A 20,319-nucleotide genomic window follows, 5' to 3' on the forward strand; every position below is an offset into this window, starting at 1 on the left:
AAATTAAAGACATGTCTCATATGCATCGCTTAAGTTGGCCCTTTATCATGACAGTTGAAAATGTCCAGCACTGATAAAACATCAAGTCTCAGAGTTGAAGTCAAATTGCTCCACAGCCCTCAAAATCTCTCATCTTAATTCTCAGTGAGTTTGAGCTCGCAGCCATCTGTAGCTGCATAACCTCTAGTTCACTCTGCATGGCTCTCACAACTCTACGTTTGAGGAGCTGGAAGTAGCCTGTAGGCTCTTCCAACCAACTGGGGCAGAATCACAACTGAGGCACAGCAGGGCGCAGATATAGCTGAAGGCTCTGCATGCTCTTACGTTGGCTTTGTTAATGTTCAGGGTTACACCTTGCATTAACTCAGCTGATCAGTGAGTTTGCTACAGGCATGGAATATCTCAGAAATGTTTAATCATCATGGTACTTGTGCGTTTCGTTTCAGGGTCAAGATTTACTATGAAGCAAAGCTAAATTTAGAAATATGTAGTTTGGACTGTTAGGCTAGTTATTATTGTGACGTGTGCATTAAGTTAAAATAAGATAGTATAGTGAATAGTAAATATCAATCAAGAAAAAACTGCAAGCAATGTCTTTCCTTTTCGCTCAGGAGTCATGCACAGTGTTAGACCACTCGAACTTGTATGTGGCTGTGCAGTCAGAGTCCACATTAGTGTGCATGGCCCTTATTCTTCTGGCCAGCAGCCATACATAACAAATGAACCCCTTGTTCACCATCTTCCAGTGGCAGCCGTGTTTATCTGCCAGCAGAATATCCTTATTCTGCAGATTTCTTAGAATTTTTCTTGGATCTACAAAGTTGTCTTCAGCAGCAGAATTACAGGAGTTCTCAAAGAAATTGAGTGAAAAGGTACCAAATTCTTCACAGGGCCCAAAGGGTCCATTCTCTGTATTCTTGGAGTGTTTTCATATTAAATTTAGTTGTGCAGAAAGGTCTGACAAAATGTGCTGCAGCATTTTCCCTCAACAGTTGTGACTTTTTAAAATTTGGAAGTAGCAGTATTTCAATGCCTAGTACATATATTTCAATATTATTTAGCAAAATAAATAAAAGAAGTGTATAAGTCATCAAGTCATTTCATCTCCAGCCTCCTGTGTCATTTGTACAAAACAAGACAGCTGCTGCTGTTATTCAGAGTCGGTGGTTGACGCTCCCACTTTCATAGTCCAATAAAAACACAGATGCCTGCTATAGACAGCACTGCTGGCTGTCGGTGCACTGCAAGCATCGCCACCAATTTCGTGCAGAATTTATTGCGTTGTGGTGCATTGTGTTCTCCTTTTTAATGTCTTCCACGCACACGAGGAACTCATCACAGCTCACACAGGGCACAGTGATTGAACCTGCTGTGGGTTTCTTCAAATAGCTTTTTCTTTGGCAAAAGCTAATTCTGAACTTTCGGAAGAGAGAGAAAGAGAGAGTGATAGGACAGCGATCTGCAGAGAGAGACACTGGAGTGATCGAAAAGGCCATCGCTGGCCTGTTTGTATGACTCAGTGGAAAATGTCCTTTAGTGAGTCTGGCTGTTTTGAAGCTGGAGGTGCTTCCTGGGGTAAGCTCAAGCCCATTCTTAAACCCTCACCTCCCTCACAATGGGCCAATAGTTTAATTAGCTTTCTAACATAGAGGGTTGGCAGCCTTCCCTCTCTCTGTTCTCCCCAGGACTTCTCACCTCAAACACCATCCCCTACTGGTTGGCTGAGGTCCAACAGACAGTGTGTCTCCTTATGATCTTTCTCTCTTTCCCTCTCTATCTCTCACTGTAGCAGAAACACTTAACATTTTTGTTTTGCAACACAGCAATGAAATATGCATCTTGCGAATTAGATATTTATGGATCTTTTGTTAACATCTGACGTGTGTGACTCCAAACTGGGACAGGATGGAAATTTGTTCAAAATGGTATTTTCCATTCAGAAAGTCTGAGTCTGTCTTCAAAGTGCTGTGACTGAGACATGGCTAATCACTTTAAACAAGGCTTTTTGTTCCTGCCGTCTTCACTCGGCCTGACATGGCTGGAGCATGGGTTTGTCCTCGTCTCGTCTTCCCTCATTGCCGATGGCCCCAGCCAGCTCGCTGCAGCCCAATCCTCTCATTTCTCTCTTCACATGGTGTCGACAGCAGACAGTCACTGATTGGTCCCCAAGAGACCAGTGGAAACACTCATACACGCTTTTTTATTATGTTTGAAAACAAAAAGCCTGACCCAAAATCAGCCAGGGCCTCCACGTAATGCTGGTGTTTTTCTCATTGTGTATCTGGAACTCATCATGACTGGAAATATTCAAGCCACAGATTGATGTGGAGTATCAGTGGGCTTAACTCTGAGTTCTACACATTCCACGTCTGCTGCAAGGACCAGCTGAACTAACAAAGTCTAGTCTTTCACTCTGGATCTTTCAGACATCGACACTGCAGTGTAGCAGGACCAGTTCAGAGCAGGTTAGGTTGCCGAACACTAAACCAATAACAGTTTAAAAGCCACATACGCAAGCAGTGACATTTAACAGAACCCTCTTAGACTTGAGGTCAGTGTAATCACTTCCTTGCTTCACCTCTCAAGAATTGAGGATGGAATAAGAATTAATAGAGAGTGCCATGATCGGATGGCTTTAGGTTTATTTGGTGTCTCTGTGTCTGTTTCTCAGATTGAGTGTGAAAGCACATCTTCATGTGCGATTGCTGGATGTCTATTCCCATATCTCTACACGTCTATCTTTGTTTGAGTGATGGCCTGTCTGCGTGGCGTCTCTGCAGCAGCGTATATCGCCCATATAAATGAACAGACAGAGGCGAACATGCCGACACCCAGGAATGCATATATGAGGACACATTGGACTGACCACTTGGCTCCTGCCGCAGCAAGATTGATCCAAAATACCACACGACTGGGCAGGTGGCAGCTGCACCAGGAAGTAGGTCCACAGCAGGCCAAAGGACCATGTGCTCATAAGAGCTGGCCGGATACTTCACGATCAGGTGGAGGTTGGCGGCTGGCTGGGTGGCAGCCCAGAAAGGGTGGCAGAGCAGCTGGAAGCTGGAAAGAGGAAACTGTTGGGTGAAAAAAAGGTAAATTAGCATGTCCCTTTAGTTGAGTTTGACTTTTTGCCCTCTGAGGCATTTGATCCATTTTTCTTTCATTTGTTTTCTTGTTGACATTGCTGTCAATCAGGTTAGCATTGCTGTTTGGAAGTTGCCCCATAGGACAGTTACTGAGTACACAAAGCCATCTGGAACCAGGTTGTCTGTTTTTACAGGAACTGAAGCTGGTCCCTCAGTGTAAGTTCACACACAAAATAGGTGTGTTTAGTTTGCTCTTTCGCACAACGGCCATTTTTGCATCTATAAAATGTGAGGCATTGCATTATGGGAATAGTATACATGCCATGGCCACTACTTTTTCATTTTGTTGTGGGAATGATTGAGTGTCAATTTAATGTGATCAAACCATAACCTCACAATCTGGATGTAGCAGATTAGCTTTAGAGTGTTAAACTCTTGATAAGTAGGGCTTCTGGGTAGGTCACCCGGTAGAGCGTGCGCCCCACAGAGGCTTAGTCCAATGTCGCGGCTGCAGGTTCTGTTCTGACCTGCAGCCCTTTGCCCCCTGTCTCTCCCCTTTCATGTCTAAGCTGTCTTGTCAAAAATAAAGGACTAGAAATGCCACAAAAAAATCTTTAAAAAGAAAAGAAAAACTCTTGAAAAGTAATCAATATTACATTTTTTTCCCCCCTTCCCAACTTTAAACTTTAATTGCTGCCTTTGTTGTCGTGACTATTTAATGTTACAGAGAAAAACTGAAAGTTTGATTTAAAAACATTCTCAAAATATGCCCAGGTTCAGCGGACACAATGCTACAATTCAGCTTCACTGTAAGCCGGTAATTAAACAATTAAAATCCTGGCTGGTTTAGAAGAAAAACTGGCTTGTGAATGTTTCCTAATTTTCAATATTTACATATTTAGTGTATAGTATATAGTACTATATAGTATAGTATAGTGTTTTGGTGATAAAAAACAACAAAAAACAGCACAACTTCTTTAGTGCTCACAGCAACATTTTAAAAACCAGTGAACAAAGTTTGTGTTTCTCAGTTGAGTAAATTTGGTAAACTGGTTCCAGATCAGGGATTAATTACCCAGAAAAAATCCTTTAAAAAACGGTAACAATATCTGCCCGTTTTCTCTTCCTCATTGATGCCAAGAAGAAGAGAAAGGAAAAAACACGCATGTGTTATGCTACATACACAACAGGAACAATAGGTTGTGAGGGAGAAAGAAAGAACTGAAATGCTCCCCTCCCTTCATGTGACCCTATATGTGGGTTAGTGGAATTGAAAGGCTGCAGGTTGTAGAGACAGCAATTGGCTGCCTTTGTGTTAGTGGAATTGACAGGCAGCAGAGCGGTGAAGCTGCTACGGGGTATGTGGTTTAGCAGACTTGATAGACACCAGGTTTTTGTTTTTTCTTCCCTGTGAGTCGGGACGCTACAGGCAGTTTGATTAGGATGCACAGTCAAATGGAGTTGGCTCAGCTGGTCAGGAGATGCACGGAATTGGCTAAGGTTAGTCAGGATGGGAAATAAGAGTTTATGTTTGTGTGGGAGATTGGTTGTTTACCTGAAATAATTGTGGACGTTAGATCCAGACACTGTAATCATGATCTTCAAAAGGGACCCAGAGACCAATCACAGAGCTTGTTCACACTGCAGGCGGTTTGATAGAAATCACATAAGAATGACCAATCTCTGAATCACGAAGTGTCTTTCTAACTGGCGCTGCTAGCCAGTGAATGAATCAATATTTACTTTAGCTGTTCGGTTGTTACAACAACACACAGGAAATGTCAACAGGTGGAAATTGTCAAGTCAACACTCTGCGGTAATGCACATTTTCCACTGCAGCTATTTAACCAAGGACCTGGAGGTGCTAGCTCGCTAGTGAGTAATACATTCACGATTTAAACATGCGTTTTGTTTTTGACACATCATAATCACACAAAGCGCATTTGAATTACATCATAGTGTAGAAAAGGTAATAATATGATTCATAACGCTAGGATGGATTATGAATCATTATGATTAGGTCATAACATATTAGTATCTAAATTAAAGATATCAGTTATTTCTTAAGTGAGGTGTTTCATATAGTGTAATATTTATTTCCTTTTTTTATGAGTTCTAAAACTGTCGTATGACATGTTTTTCAGGGGAAATATTTTGAATCAGGTTCTTACTTTTTTATCCAAGGAATTACTCATCAGGTTTAAGATACCCTTTTGGATTACGTCATCAACAAAACGTATGCAGTATGAAACTACTGGACTCAAATACAACTTTAAAATATGTTACAGCTGGGTAAAAATAAATGCTACAATTCTGCTTCACTGTAGGCCGGTAATTAAGCATTAAAACATGTTGGCATGTGCTGTCATAGAAATCCAATTGTTTGCAAAGGATCTTAAGAAAATAGATGAAAGGGAAAAAAACATTCGTAGGGTAATTCAATAACTTTGTAAGTAAAAGTGATTTTGATTAACCTTGGATGTTCACCTTTATAAAATATTGAATATTGTTCAAGTGTGCAGTCTCTTATTGTGGATTGCCTTTACCGTATGCATCCACTATTAGTAGGACGGCAGCTACTAACTAACTGCATTAATGTATCAATCTTTTTTTTTAAATTACCAATGAAACCTTAGTCTATGAAATGTCAAAAAAATGATTTAAAACAGCCATCACAATTTCCCAGAGCCCAGGCAACATCTAATGCTTCACACACAAACAAATTGTTTTTTATTATGGACATTTTTTATAAAATGAAAATGGCCATCACAATCCAAGTAGGGCCCAAGTTGGCCATTTCAAAATCCATATTGTTTTCTGACCATCAGTTCAAAACCCTGAGATATTTAGTTTACTATGATATATGACAAAGACAAGCAGAAAATTCCCACATTTGAGAAAGAAAAATTAGAGAATATTTGGCATTTTTGCCTGAAAAATCGCTAAAATGATTATGGGATTATAAAAACAACTGATGAATAATTTTGTGTAGCTTAACTAATCAATTAATTGTCAAGCTCAAGTTTAAACCCAAAGGAACTCAATATGTGTTATAAACAAGAAAGGCTCAAACCAGTAAATTCATTTATGTAAACATCAATCATCAGACGTACTGTATGTTGCCAATTATGTTTTGTTGGTCGTCTAATCAGTTAATCGACTGATCACTTAAACACTGTGCTGAAGCAAAACAATGAAGTATTCGGTTAAATGCAAAATGTCAAATCTTATTACATCTTCACAATATTTTATATGTATCAGTTGCAAATGAGTTTTTTATGTCTCTTAAATCTAAAAAAAAAATATTCATGAAGAAATAAAGAACAATGCAAAGTGGAGATGAATGCACAGCAATCCAGTCCTATCTGAAAAAGACATCAATTCAAAAAAGAGCAACATTTTGAACTAAAAGGATGATAATGAACTCCTTATCAGCAGTGTGAACTGATATTTCTCCTGCTGCAGGGGGCTGAAGACCCAGAGGAACTGGGAAGTGGAATAATTGATGTTTTCTTTTTTTCACCAAGTCGGAGAAACCGGAGACAACAAGCTCTGATTGCCTTTGTTTTAGCGTCCTCGTTTTCCATTTGTATTGCCCTCAGAATAGCACAGAAAGGGTTGCTATTGGAAGAATAATATTGTTTAATAATATTTTTGACTCTTATTCCACTGACATCCCAGATATTTTTATCATCAACCCACCATCGAGGATGAACTATTGTACCAGTCCTTTAAGTGAGGGTAAAATTAATTTCAAGATGAATCACAGCCGACTTGTATCTTAGGATTCAGTGTGAATACGATTGTAGGAAGCCTTTGTGTCATTGTTCACCCTCAAAGATGAAAAGGAAGTGTTCTTGAACTGTGTGCCTTTCTTTCATTTGAATTACTGTCTGGAAATTATGGAGGGAGGCTTATGTATTTCTTTCTTTTCGCTGAAGGGAGGGTAGGGCCCTTTTAACTCTTTCTCATCCCAGAGTTTCTCAGAAACAGATAAGAGGATCTTTGTTTTGAGTGATTTAGTCTCGCTTTGCCAGACCCTCCTCCAAAGCACGCTGAAGGAGAGTCTGGCTACTCCACACAGCATTCGGGGATGGGAGGAAAATGTGCTCTGGTTTAATGGCATTTCTTTAAACCAATCAGAATCGTCATGGGCAGTGCTAAACTCCGCACAGAGCCGCAGGAATATAGTCATGCGAGAGAAAAAAATTCAGATTGGACAGATAGTCTAGCTAGCTGTCTCGATTTACCCTGCAGAGATCTGAGGAGCAGTCAACAATAGTCCTCATTAATCCACCAAATTTAAAATTACAACACAAAGAAAGCGGAAGGAAACGGAAAATACATGCATCCGGCGGAATTTCCTGCAGCACTGGAGCAATCCTGCAAGTGGAATGCAAAGGATATAGACTATGAGTGATTGAACGTTATATTTCCACACAGTTATTTATCACTAGCCTACTGGAAGTTAAAGGTGTCAAAATATGTTAAACGTGTCATTTAAAGTGACAGTAGCTGTGTTTCCATCCACACGCTTTTATCCGAATTAAGTGATATCGAATGAAAAATGCCTTATGGAAAAGAAACAGTAAAATTCGATTGAATTTCATGAATATCGACTCAAATGAAATACGTTCGGTCTCATATACGTTCGGTCTCTTTATCTTGATCGATATATGGCTTATGCGATAAACGCTGATGGAAACGTTATTTGCCGAATAAATAATGAATTGCGATTAAGTTTTAGGTCATTTTGTGGTTGCAACCCGCCAAAAAACAAAGAAGAAGAAGTTTTAGTTCATTTCCGCTCTGTTTGCACACATGGCGGGTGTCAACAAAGACAGATGTAAGTGGACGAACAAGGAGACGCATGTTGCAACGATCGTCTACCACAGCCTGTAGTAAGATTGATGGCCAGCCCTTTCTATTGACAAAATCCCTGTAGCTTTCAGCAGGGGGTCTAATCGGGACGTGAGTCCCGTCTATTGCGCCATACACCTGTGGCACAGGGTGCGCTCTGGAGTTACGCAGCGAGATATCATGCCCCTTATCCACTCCAGGTAGGTATATATACCTTCGCATCATCCTCGTTCGTATGGCATTGCACACGGCGTAAACACACCGGTGCACGATGGTTTTGCTGACTCCAAACGTTTCACATACCACTCTGTACTCTGCGCATGTAGCCAGTTTGTAGAGCGCAATGGTGATACGCTTCTCGGTTGGAACCGGAGGGCGATAGCTTGCGACATCTGGGAAAAGGGACGGGCCAAAAAAATTACACAACAGGTCAAATGTTGTCTTGGTCATCCGAAAATGCTTCAACCAAAGGGTTTCCGTGAACTGTTTGGAGTGCTGTCGTTCCCACACCACAGGCCGCCTCCGTTGTCGTCGGGCATTTACGTGCATCTGCATCTGCATCATCATAGTAATGTGTTGATAGCGTCGTTGTTTTCTTATTATAGCTTGATATGTCGCTATCAGCTGGCACATAAGCACTATTACAACTTGTGCAATATTGATTATTTGTTGGTAGATGGCATGATCCATTTTGTCTAGCAAAACTTTGTTCGCAAAAGTTAGCTTGAATGTTGTGCGATTCAGTGCGAAAATGAATGGGAACACCTTAAAATGTCTAAAATCAATTTGATATACCAATTTGATCGCAAAACAGCATGTGTCGTCATTACGCACAGGTTTTTATTCTTGACACGATGTGAATCGACTGGGAGAATTGGCAGGCTCTTTAGATTGAATTGTAATCACCACTACGCATTTTATTGCCTTTGTTTTGATAGTTGTGGTGTGGCATGCCAATGTGACGTCACGGGACCCCCGCAACTGTTTATACTCGCGCGTGGTGGTCGCGACACTAGTTGCAGTCTTCTCCTGAACAGAGGTGTCGCTAATGAGCAAAGGCTACCGACTTTGATATTTCTACGGACTACAAGAAGAAGAAAAAGGTAAACAACGGCAGAACTGGCAGCAGCATTGTCAGTGCTTCGATTTGATTCAGTGAGCTACTTCGTCGGATCAAGCCTTTCATTCACCATAAAAGAACTCATCTTAACCCAGTAAGTTACAAGAGAGACTTGCAGTCACTCTGAGAGTCCTGGCATCAGGTTGTCCGCAAACTCGTCCATGCTTCCTGTTTCAGCTTTGTCGCGCGCCGCTGAAAAAAATAGAGTGGTACGCCAGCGAGATCTACGTCATTTTGACGTCACATTTGTGCACGCCAGCTCGGCTGCGGCGACTGTAAAACGGCCCTTACGCTTACCTACCAGTCCTGTCACAAACTTGCCCATGCTTTGCTAGCAGTGCAGCTGAACCATGCATTATTTATTTATATAATTATATAAAAAAGTTTGGGAACCATTGACATATGCAGTGTCTCCAGAGGGAGCTGAGTAAAATCTGAGCCATATTAGCCACCACTAGCATAACACACACGAATCTCCGACCGAACTGTCGGAGGTTGAGTTGCATTGTGGGTAATGCAGGCACCAGGTTTTGACAAGGAATCACAATGTATGGAATAAAAAAGATGATATCTCTGGTTCTTCTGCATCGATTTAGATTTTTTTTTTTTTTTTTTTAACTGTCCGTAGACAATGTTACGCTTTAAGGGTTGGATTAGAGCACACCATCTTAGATTCTTTGTGCACTTTTAGTTATTGAGTTTTAACAATTCAATAGTGTCATTTTATTTCAAGATATTGAGGGGATGGTGTTGCATTTTTGTCTAAATAAAGGGGTGAGTCCAAAGAAAATATTAGCAATGCTGAGATGGTCATCCTTTTTAAGAAAAAAAATGGAACAATAAGGTTCAGTACTTTCATACAGTCCCTTATTTTCTTACAGCATATTTCACTGTAGTCTACCCTGAAGCTCAACACCTCTACTGTACCTGTTCACCTTCTCCAACCCTTTCTCTTCTCAATCTGTTCCCTGGCCCTCTCTGTGTGACTGGGCCCATCCAGCCACCTGGGTTGAGTTATTAATGCCCGGGGAGGCAGAGAGATGATTTCATTGCGTATTCAGGTGTGGGGATGGATGGCTTTCAGAGGCAGCCAGGGGAGTGCTGAGGAGGAGAGCCTCTGTAGAGAATAGATATACCTGTCTCCTGCTGATGCATCAGGCCACACTCAGTGCAATGCAAATCAGCCACTCTCCTCCCCCTAACTGCCTCCAGTATTACTCACCCGTTCCCACCACTAGACTCAGATGAGGCTTTCTGTGTGGAGTGGAAGAACTCTCAGGTACGGACTGTCTTCCCAGCATGGTTTGGTTCTCATTTGTTGACGATGATACGGCAAGCATCCATGCCTTGTCATCATGCTGCATGTCCCAGGTGACTTTACAGGTAATGGTGTTCATTACCCATCCTGGCTGCCAGATAATTAAGGGCTGAGGCTGGAGTTGACATTAAAGCAAAGGTGGTGAATGGTTTCTTGAAGCACACACATCCAGGTTTTAAGTGTTTTGGTCTGTGTCTCGAAAATTGACTGGTTGGTTTCCGTGTCTCAGACATCGTCTTAGACAATAAGGACTGGATTATTATTTTTTTCCAGGGCCACATGAGTACACAGCTGTATATCATCACTCTTACTTTGTCTGATGTTTTATTTTCCTCTGAACATCTCCTCTACGTGTTATTTTTCAACTTTGACCCTAATTTCCAATTTATTTTAAAGTATTATTTAAAAAAAAAGAAATGTTTGACATTTTGAGAAATAGACATTCATTTTCTTGCAGAGAGTTTGATAAGAAGCCAAGCAGCTCTTCGTTTTTATCTGTAATCCCGGAGGCCAGGGACATAGAAAAGAGGGATCCCAGAAAATACTATAATGCTCCACAGACATGTCTCCACAGCAGGCAAACACCAATCTTCCTGACCCACCAATAGGCCTACTGCGTAGCTGGCAGGCAGTGCTTAATTTGTAAAGTGGGAGATCCCGGCGCGCAAAAGGTGGGTGGATCCGGCGACTCAAAACGGGGGTTGGAGGTAACGGAACAAAAAAAAAAATGACATTACCTACGTAGCTTCTCTGACAAAAAAACCCTAAACAACGCTGTGTGTACATCAGGGCAATGTTTATTTTTATTTCAGAACGTGCACTGCATCGGTGCAAAATGTAAAACAAGAATACACTGCAACAATCGTTTTCACAAGCAGCAATTATCCATCGGACTATTAAATTAACCAAAAAAAAACACCGTGGTCTCCACATTCTTGATCGGCAGAAACGGTTTCTGCTTGTTTGGGATCCGACTGGCCAGCATATTTGAAAAAGTTAAGCAAACCTTGTTGTCTTTTTGACATTTTTCCCCTGAAAATGCCTGAAATGAGGCTATTAACAGCAATCTCAACCAGCACAAGCGCTTGTGTCACTTGAAGTGCAGCGCCGCGCTGTTGAAGTGCCTCCCTTCCCTCCGTCCCTCTCCCCCCTCCGTCTTACCCTGAAAATTCACCTCAAAAGCATCGAAAATACAAACACAAGATTTTTGTGTCTTCAATGGGGAATAAAGACTATCAAGACATATAACAACATTGAACACTACAATTCACAAACAGTTATTTATTTTTTTCATTTAGGCGATACATTTTTCATAGTGACACAGGAGGTGCTGGATCCCATAGATATTACATGTTCCGGCGTGTTCCGGCTCAAATTAAGCCGTGCTGGCAGGTGAATTTTTGCCCTCATTTGCATAAAGTTGAACATTTTTAACTTTCCACCCCTTTCTTTTTTCCCCGTAACGCCTGGAATCCCACAATGCCTTGTGAAGCCATTCACTCGTGTCCTATAAAAAATAATTGGGGCAAACTTTATGTCGTGTCACGCCGTAACTTGTAGACTTTGTGGAAGTGTTTTTGCAGCAGGTGTATCACAGTGACTTAGAGCTACATTACATATAACTACAGTGAGGCCAAGGTAAATAAGGTTTTGGTTTTAAAACAGCCAGAATGATCCTTTAAATGATACCTTGATGTGCAGAAACATCAGTCATCATTTATTTGTAGACTTAGTCTACACAGAACAGATTATGACACATTCTGTGTATATTCGTTTATGTTTACTGCATTTAATTTCCACTTGTTTAATACCGCATGTAGGGTTGGGTGATATGATGATATACAGTGCGAGACTATGAAAAATGTGTTCACCATCAGAGATTCTGCGATAACATTTTTGCCATGGAATTTTTGCTGTAATCCGGTGTATTAAGCCACTGTGGTCAATGTTTCAAATTAATGAGCAGGACTGATTTATGGCAATGTTGGATTTTTATATAGTTTTTGCATTAATGTGATGAAGCTTCTGTAGTTGCCATGTGTTTAACTTGCTGCATTAGCCAAACACAGACATTCCCATCTATTTTTTGTAATCCATAAACAATTTTTACAATTGATGTTTTTCTGAAAATTATATATTGACATTGTGTACATTGTCATACAATTTTATACAATTCTATTTTCTGTGATATTTGAAGGTTTTATATTGCCCACCCCACCTTGCATCAAATTTATTATATATTCCAGGTCTGGGCCATGGGTGGGACCCTGTGGCCCAGACCTGGACAGCTCTTGTAACATGCCGAGGATTAAATTGTTTTATGCCCCCAATAAGCTGTTGTCCAGGGGCCCAACATTTCACAATTAATTTAATCACTTGAGCTAATTTACAGCAGTATTCTCACATTCAGCTTTTTTACAACCTTTGTGAGTGGATCATATGACAATTTGGTACTATTAATTTGTAATCTGATAAGTATTGCCCTGTGGTGTTGGACTCTGCTGTTTTATTCTGCTCACTCGCTATACTAATCTTTTAGAAGCCAGTGAAAAGATTAACTGCAGTGTTTCAGATCAAATGATTGCTTTCTGTATTTAATGACAGATCATTCCTTTTCTTTGAAATATTAGAAAAGAGAAAAAATGAACATTTTGAGATTGCACTTTGACAACAGTCCACTCTTTATTTAGGTGGTCTTGACTGTGGCTCTGATTTAAAATACACACAACTGTTGTTGATACTGTGGGGTATGGCTCAGCCACTTCTTTGATTTCGTACTCTCCCTATTCTGCTGTGTTTGATTTATTCAAGTGGAAAGTTGTTGGAGTAGTGGCACCTTAAATAAGCTTAGGCCAGCGTCCTTTTGCTTAAAACATGCAAATAAAGGGGATGAGCAGAGACAATATCCAATGTGCATAGCTGACACCCTAATTAACTAGGCGAGGGATAATACAAGTAAACACAGAGAGAGATACCAAATCTAACATGAAGGGCTACATGTGACACTAATGACTGAGAAAGACTCACAGCCTTGATCAACTGCACAAATAAAACTAAGGAACATTTTTACATATCCCCACGAATGTGGTGACAAATTGGAGTGTCTGATAAACAAGTTGCCTTCTTTTATGTCTTTATGAAATCTAGGAGGAGCTACTGCATCCATCCTCTAACAGTGTGGCTCATCGCTTCCACAGTCTAAATCTGAAGTTTATTTTTGGTTTGCTATGAAGTCAAAGAGGTTGTGTATTAATGTATTTATGCAGTGGTTGGTTTACAGTAAACACTGAGATTAGTGTTTAAACAGAGTGACAAAACCGAAACGTTTTTTTTATAATTTATTTGATCCGAGTCTGTAAAACACTTCTCATCTGACTCAGGTATTCCTCCTTACAGTGCAGGGCTGTACTACATGCAGGGCACCATCAGCAGGCTGGTTTGACATGTCTTAGCTGTTTCAACAATGTTTCTACTGGTTTTGCATCCTTGAAACTAAACTTCCCGACTTGAATTATTCATCTAATTCTTCCATTATGCTCCCAAGAAGAGACACAGCATGTTCTTTCCATAGGTGTACATGCAAAATGCTCACAAGCCTGGCAAGTAGATCAGACACATCGATTAGCAGTCTTACAAACAATTTAATGACATGGGCCCTATGATTTGCATTATACTGTATGTGTTCCCCAGAATTTGTTTCTCCAAGCACAACGTAGTAAGTGTTTACTAGTATTTAATGTGAAGGAGGATTTATATCAGCTAACAACAGCATGAACAACAGACCAAACTGTGAAACATGTCTCAACCTCAGCCATAAAATCTTGGCAGTGTCTGACTTTGCACTGGTCATTGCACTAAATTATGCTGTAATTATTCAGGTAAAAAATGGCCACTGACACCCCACACGCCCATTGATCCTCCAGAAGGAGCTGAGGAGGGAGTGTGTTTTGTCATGATAGATGAGCTGGATCCCTCCCGGTGTGTTGTGAGGAGATGACATTCCAGCAGTGCTGGCCTGGCTTCCTTCTTCTGGATGATGGGACTCTTGTAGGGAGGAGTCTGCAGGCTTCATTTACTGAAGCAGCGGGGAATAATATAGTGCCAGCGTTTGGATATGTCAGGTCCCATATCTCTGGCTGTTCTATTAGAAATAGACCCCAGTGCGGGACAATTAACCCCTGGCCTCAGCAGCAGATCTGGACAGTAACAGCCCAGTACGGGGCAATAAATCAAACCCAGAGGGAGAGAAATACACACTCCCTCCCCAGCTAGTTGGCTGCTAGTATAACCCAATGGACCGAGCTTACATGATGGTAGATATGCTCTGGTGTTATCGTTTCACAATCACTGGATGTGCAAAAGTGATGTAAAAGGTCAGCTGTAGGCAAGGGCACCCTGAGTGTGTTTGAGCTGCAGTGAACACCTTGAATCAACTGTAACCCTTTAAAGCAAACAGCAACAACTTATTTGGTATATCATGCTGCGTTCTGGCAAGGCGCAAACGGTTTTCTATAGCAGTGGTTCCCAACCTGGGGTCCGGGGACCCCTCAGGGGGGCGGCAAAGATCACAGGGGGTGCGCAAGTCTTTATCTGGTTTGAGGTTGAGGTAAAAAAAAATATTTGCACATGTTAAACAAATTATGATAATACACTAGAATATATCATGTATACAAAAGTCTGTATAAAAACTATATATTTTTGTTCTCGCTTAAAATTGTAGGCAGGCTACTTAGTAGGCCAAACCTCCGGGACCTCTTAACCTGGGACCCTGCTGTCATCAGGTCAGCTGCTAGCTGCTATCATCCTCGTTTTTCCTGCCGCCACGGCATCACTATTTTATGAATGAAACATGGCGGAGAAACGTAAAAGTGCTGATAACCCCTCTGTATCAAAAAAGAAAGTAAGGCTCTATCTCGAGAGTTACCTCAACTTCGGTTTTGGGGGGGGGGCTCAGCTTTTCTTAGACATAAGTAGGGGGGGCGCCAAGGAAAAAAGGTTGGGAACCACTGTTCTATAGGATGGCATGTCAAGGTAAAAGGTTTTATTTACCTTATTAACAGGCTGGAGGTTTGCTGGTTGTCTCAAAGAGCACACAGCAAGGGCCTATCATCTGCAGCTCTACATCTAACCAATTCTATTTAACAGTTTCTTCTTCTGACATTTCTTACTGTAACAAATATATGTACATAACTACCAATTTTTATTGAATAGCAGCACCACTAATGAAGTTCCGTTAATTCAGTGAAAAATACAATGCATTTTCTAAAGCTGCTTACACAATAAAAGCCTCCAACAGTGGTGGAAAACTAATATGAAGCAACAGTAAAATGTTCGGTTTGCATCAGGAGTAACGAACACAGCTCTAATACGGCTGTAGGAAAGTGATAAATAAGGCTGTTTGTGTTAAAGAACGAGCCGATATGTAGGGAAACTCCAAACCACAGACATTCTTCAACACAGCCACACTGAGCCAATACGTTTAGCGAAGGACACAGCTTGGTTTGGGGAAGGAAACTATCATTGTTTTGTCTCTGGGACCAAGCAGGGGCACAGCGGTGCGGGTCAGCGCAGTTATACCCTGCAGTTGAAATGCATGTATTAATGGCTTGACACAGCACAGTGCAATTACAGCAAGCTATATGCAACTTGAGGAAAAACGTCCCAAAAAAGATGAACTGGGTTTAAACATGAAGCTTTTTGAGTATCAACCGAAATTTGTTTGTAGCATTGGGAACTGTCAGATACCAAAAGTTGGCACCAAATGCTTGATCTTTTACTAATTCTTAAATCATTTTCTATTTTAAATTTGGAAACAAGGAAACTTTGGCTAATTTAAATCTGTATTTTATGTATTTATTTGTATAGCTGTTTTTTAAGGACAGCTTTAAACACTGATGCATTAAAAACGATTTTGTGAACTTTGCACTGACACTGTGGTATTGGTGCCTAAACCCAGATATGGTTTTGGCATCAGAAACCCTCAATAATTACCGAGCTCTATCATAGTCTTTCAGACCGGGTTGGCCTGTAACATACTGTACCAAACCACCCCAACAATCGCAATAACCTATTAATGACTGGAAGCTGTGGCTATTTTATACATCGGTAGTAAAAAAGAGAATTATGAATCCTCACTACAGTGAGGCTGGCGTTTTTGTCATATTGAGACCATTTGTTTAATGGCAAGTTAGAGGAAAGAATGAGCAGCAATAAAGCTGTAGACACGGGTCACCTTCAGGAGCTGCTCATGGTTATTCCCATCATTAGCATGTCGTGTCTCGTGCTGTCCTGCTCCAATTATTACTGACACAGGCACTGGTCTTACGACTGGGATGCCCACTGTTAGACTGTAATTCCACACCGATGGACTAATGTGAAATATGGCAACAGATGCGGAACTGAAGCACATTATTCAAGACCCAAGGGCCATTAAAGCCATAGCTATTAAATATAATTTGAAAAAATTAGCTTTTTGGCACATGGAATAGCAGGTTGTGAGATATTATGATAATCACTACATTCCCCAGGGTGCCCGCTTTCCCCAAATGTTATTACTATTTGTGCCTTTGTGAATGGGCCTTGGGATATGTCGTCTTGTTTGTGGATGCTTTATGGGAGGGGTAATTCTACTCAGATGCAGGGGCAATTATTGCTTTTGCCAGGGTTTGAGTTCTGTTGTGCGTGTCTGAAGTAATTATAGCTCATTGCTTGATTTGTTGTTGGTCTGAGAGCATTTGAGAGCATCTCATTCAGACTGATATTAACCATTCAAACGCATGCTTTACATTCATGTTAAAGCATCTTCACAACTGCAAAGATTTGAATATTTGTCTGAGAGGGCCACAAGTTGTCGTCAGTGACTACTCTCAGGGTAGGCTACTATATTAATCTATAACACTATACTTATTAGAATAACCCTTGTGCAGTCTTTCAGACCTGGGGCCCATTTCAGAAAACAGGTTTAGTGAAAACTCTGAGTTTGTTAACCCTGAGATGAGGGAAACTCTGGGTTTTCTGTTTCAGAAAGAGAGGTAACTTAACCTCAGAGTCAGTTACTATGGTAACTGAGTCTGTGAACCTAACCTGGTCGGGAGCAGGTTTTCTTCAAGAAACCTCGAGTTTCTCTCAGTCTCCTCCCTCTGACACCAGCCCAGACTGCTGACACAGCCCTCTTTCATTTCCTCATTCATTCATTCAGTCTGTATCAGTTTGGTATTGTATCTGCATGAATAAAAAAACAGGGTTGGTTTATTAACCATGTTAATATAAAACAACTAATAAGACTAAGACTATAAAAAAAAATGTTTTCTCAAAACATGGCATTTCCTTTTGTCGACGATCCCGTTGATGAAGAAGCTGTATTACTTTGCAGGGAGTTAAACATACGTCGGGAGATGATATTGAGGCCCCGACGCATTTTAATTTCCAGATAACTACCTATTTGAGCGGTATCGTTTTTCTTCCCAGTCTATCAGTTATGTAGCCTACATAACCTTATCCGTCCTCATATCACTAACATCACCCATCGTGGACATGCTCTACATCCCAGCAGATTCTTTGTGTTGCATTACATTTACAGTATAGAGTAGTATTACATCAATAGTAAACTGCTTTGGTTTGAAAGGGCAGAAAGGTGGTCAGTGTGGCTGCAGGGCACATTTCATTGTCAGTGGATCACGTGTACATTTAGTGCAGAATGAAGACATCTTGAATTCATACAACAGTCTCTGGTTCCAGCTTCTCAAGTAGGAGTACTTGCTGTTTTTCTTTGGGTTTGGGACTGATTTTTCAGAAGAAATGAGCAATTTGTATGAAAATACAAAAAATAATTGACAGATTGATCAATAATGAAAAGTTAGTCACAGCCCGAGTTGTTTGTTAAATATGTCTCCGTCATCTGTGAGGTAAATCTACTTCTTTAAAACTGAAAGACCATACATGTTTGTTTTTCATTGATGGACATTATTTAAATTTTCCTCTTTTTTTTTTGACAGCGGCTGGCTGCACATTCGAAGAGGATTCAGACCCCAATCTGTGTGACTTCACCCAGGGGGAGGAGGATGACTTTGATTGGCTGCTGTTTCGGACGTATAGTTCACCTTATGCCAGCTCTGACCTTCTGCGAGGTGAGTGGTCTTCTCTCCTACAGTTCTGTACTTGACTGTTTTTCAGGCTGGGGCCATTTTGTGTAGTTAGATATCTGCCGGCATGCCGATTAGACAGAGCTGACCACGAGCTTGGCTTGCTATGAATCTGAAACACAGCAAGTAAGAGTTCATGGGGCACAAGACCAGAGGCTATTTATTGAGTCATGCCAGCAGTTGGTGTGTGCTTCGGTTTCTTTTTAAATGGTCTGAGAAATAAATTGACTTTTGTTTGTGAGTCAGACGTATCAGAAAAGCACGACTGTATGCAAATCAGCCTTTATAGATGTCCAGCGTCCATTATGCACCAGCTTTAATGAAGCACTCACCCCAGTTTTGTCTGCTTCCCGCTAACCCCAAGGATAATTTTATGTTAACCAGCCTCACAGGACTAATGGAAACCAGCATTTTCCTGCCATCTTGCTCTTGCTGGTGGTTGCCAGAGGGAGATGGCATGCATAGTTTATAAGGCTCTCTTCCATCTCTGCATTAACAAACACCTACAGGGATCTGACAAAGAGAAGAGTGCTGTTTCAGCTTCTGAGCAGAAATATCAGTGGCAGCAGTGGGCTCTCTGCTGAAAACACGTCTGCTGTGGCAACTTGCAATATGATCACGGAACCTGCCTCCCTCGGGTATAACCAATCAATCAATCAATGATATGGTAATGAGAATTTGACCAATATTTGACAAAAACATGCATCTAATTGTTCACTGTACATGAGAGGGAGAAAGAACCTGCATGTTCAATGGTGGCAGCAATTTAACAAGCTTGGAAGAAAGAACTGATCATTAATGTGGCAGGTATATCTATAAGATAGATAAGCTAAGAGATGTAAAGATGACAAGATAGGGTACGATTAGATACTGTAGATTATTTAGAAAGAAGAAATAATTGTAGGCCTCAGGGAATACTCATCCCTTTGGAAAATATCTACTTAAGTAACCTTTGAAAACGGTTAAAAACTTCCCACAGGGATACATGGTTATTTTTAAGAGCGGTGTAGTGATTATAGTTTATTGGACAAACTTTCCTCATGTCCGCAGGCGTCCATCAAAATAGAATTCTGAACATGATAAATCCCACATTTAATCCTAAACTCCTAAACCGCACCTTATTCACTTCCACATCAGCATTCAAGCAAGAATCTGCCTGCAGCCGCCAGCCGATTCACGGCAGGCGATGGGATAATTAATACTTTTCCCTTTGGGTTTAATTAAAACTTACTGCCATGGCATTTACTGTGATACTGGGGTCTTCAGTGGAACAGACCAGCACAGGTGGAATGAGACAGGTACTGTAATCCACACACAGCGAGATGGCAAAAGAGGCTCCGAGCATCAACTCTCGATCGATCAGTTCTGAGAACCAGAAGACAAATTCACTTAAATTTATTATCTGCTCAGCCTTCAGGCCCGCACTAGAAGCAGTGTATTACTCATGTTCTTCATGCGATTGGCGTAATTTTATATTGACAGTGGTGTTCCTTCGTTAGGTACACCTTGACATTTTACTGATACTGATTTTAGATGATACCCTTTCTGCAGATGCTGGCATAGGAAAGGTTTCCCCACCTTTATTTTCTCTCTCCGACTTACTCCCCGTGTTGACTTCTAACCATGTATCACATTGGGTAGCCAAGGTGGGGGGGATAACAAGAGTTTATGAGATAAGGCTATTTACATTAGACCAGTATTAACTTTGTGGGGCTGAGAAACTGGTGTCAAGGGAAGATTAGTAAACATAGCTGAGATAGCTGCAGCTTGTGGCTCCCAGGAGAAATTAGAGAC

At 41.0% G+C, this 20,319-nt stretch overlaps 1 protein-coding gene across 4 annotated transcripts in view; it reads left to right on the forward strand.

The window, feature by feature from the left end:
- Positions 1-20,319, forward strand: part of ptprub (protein tyrosine phosphatase receptor type Ub) — a 166,368-nt gene that overhangs the window by 29,318 nt on the left and 116,731 nt on the right. For all 4 annotated transcript variants that reach the window (XM_031298758.2, XM_031298759.2, XM_031298760.2 and 1 more), the window contains exon 2: positions 18,379-18,510. In XM_031298758.2, the coding sequence (XP_031154618.1) occupies positions 18,379-18,510 (132 nt within the window). The remainder of the gene's footprint in view (positions 1-18,378; positions 18,511-20,319) is intronic.

The sequence above is a fragment of the Sander lucioperca genome, chromosome 10 (genome assembly GCF_008315115.2).
Source record: "Sander lucioperca isolate FBNREF2018 chromosome 10, SLUC_FBN_1.2, whole genome shotgun sequence".
NCBI classification, from domain to species: Eukaryota; Metazoa; Chordata; class Actinopteri; order Perciformes; family Percidae; genus Sander; species Sander lucioperca.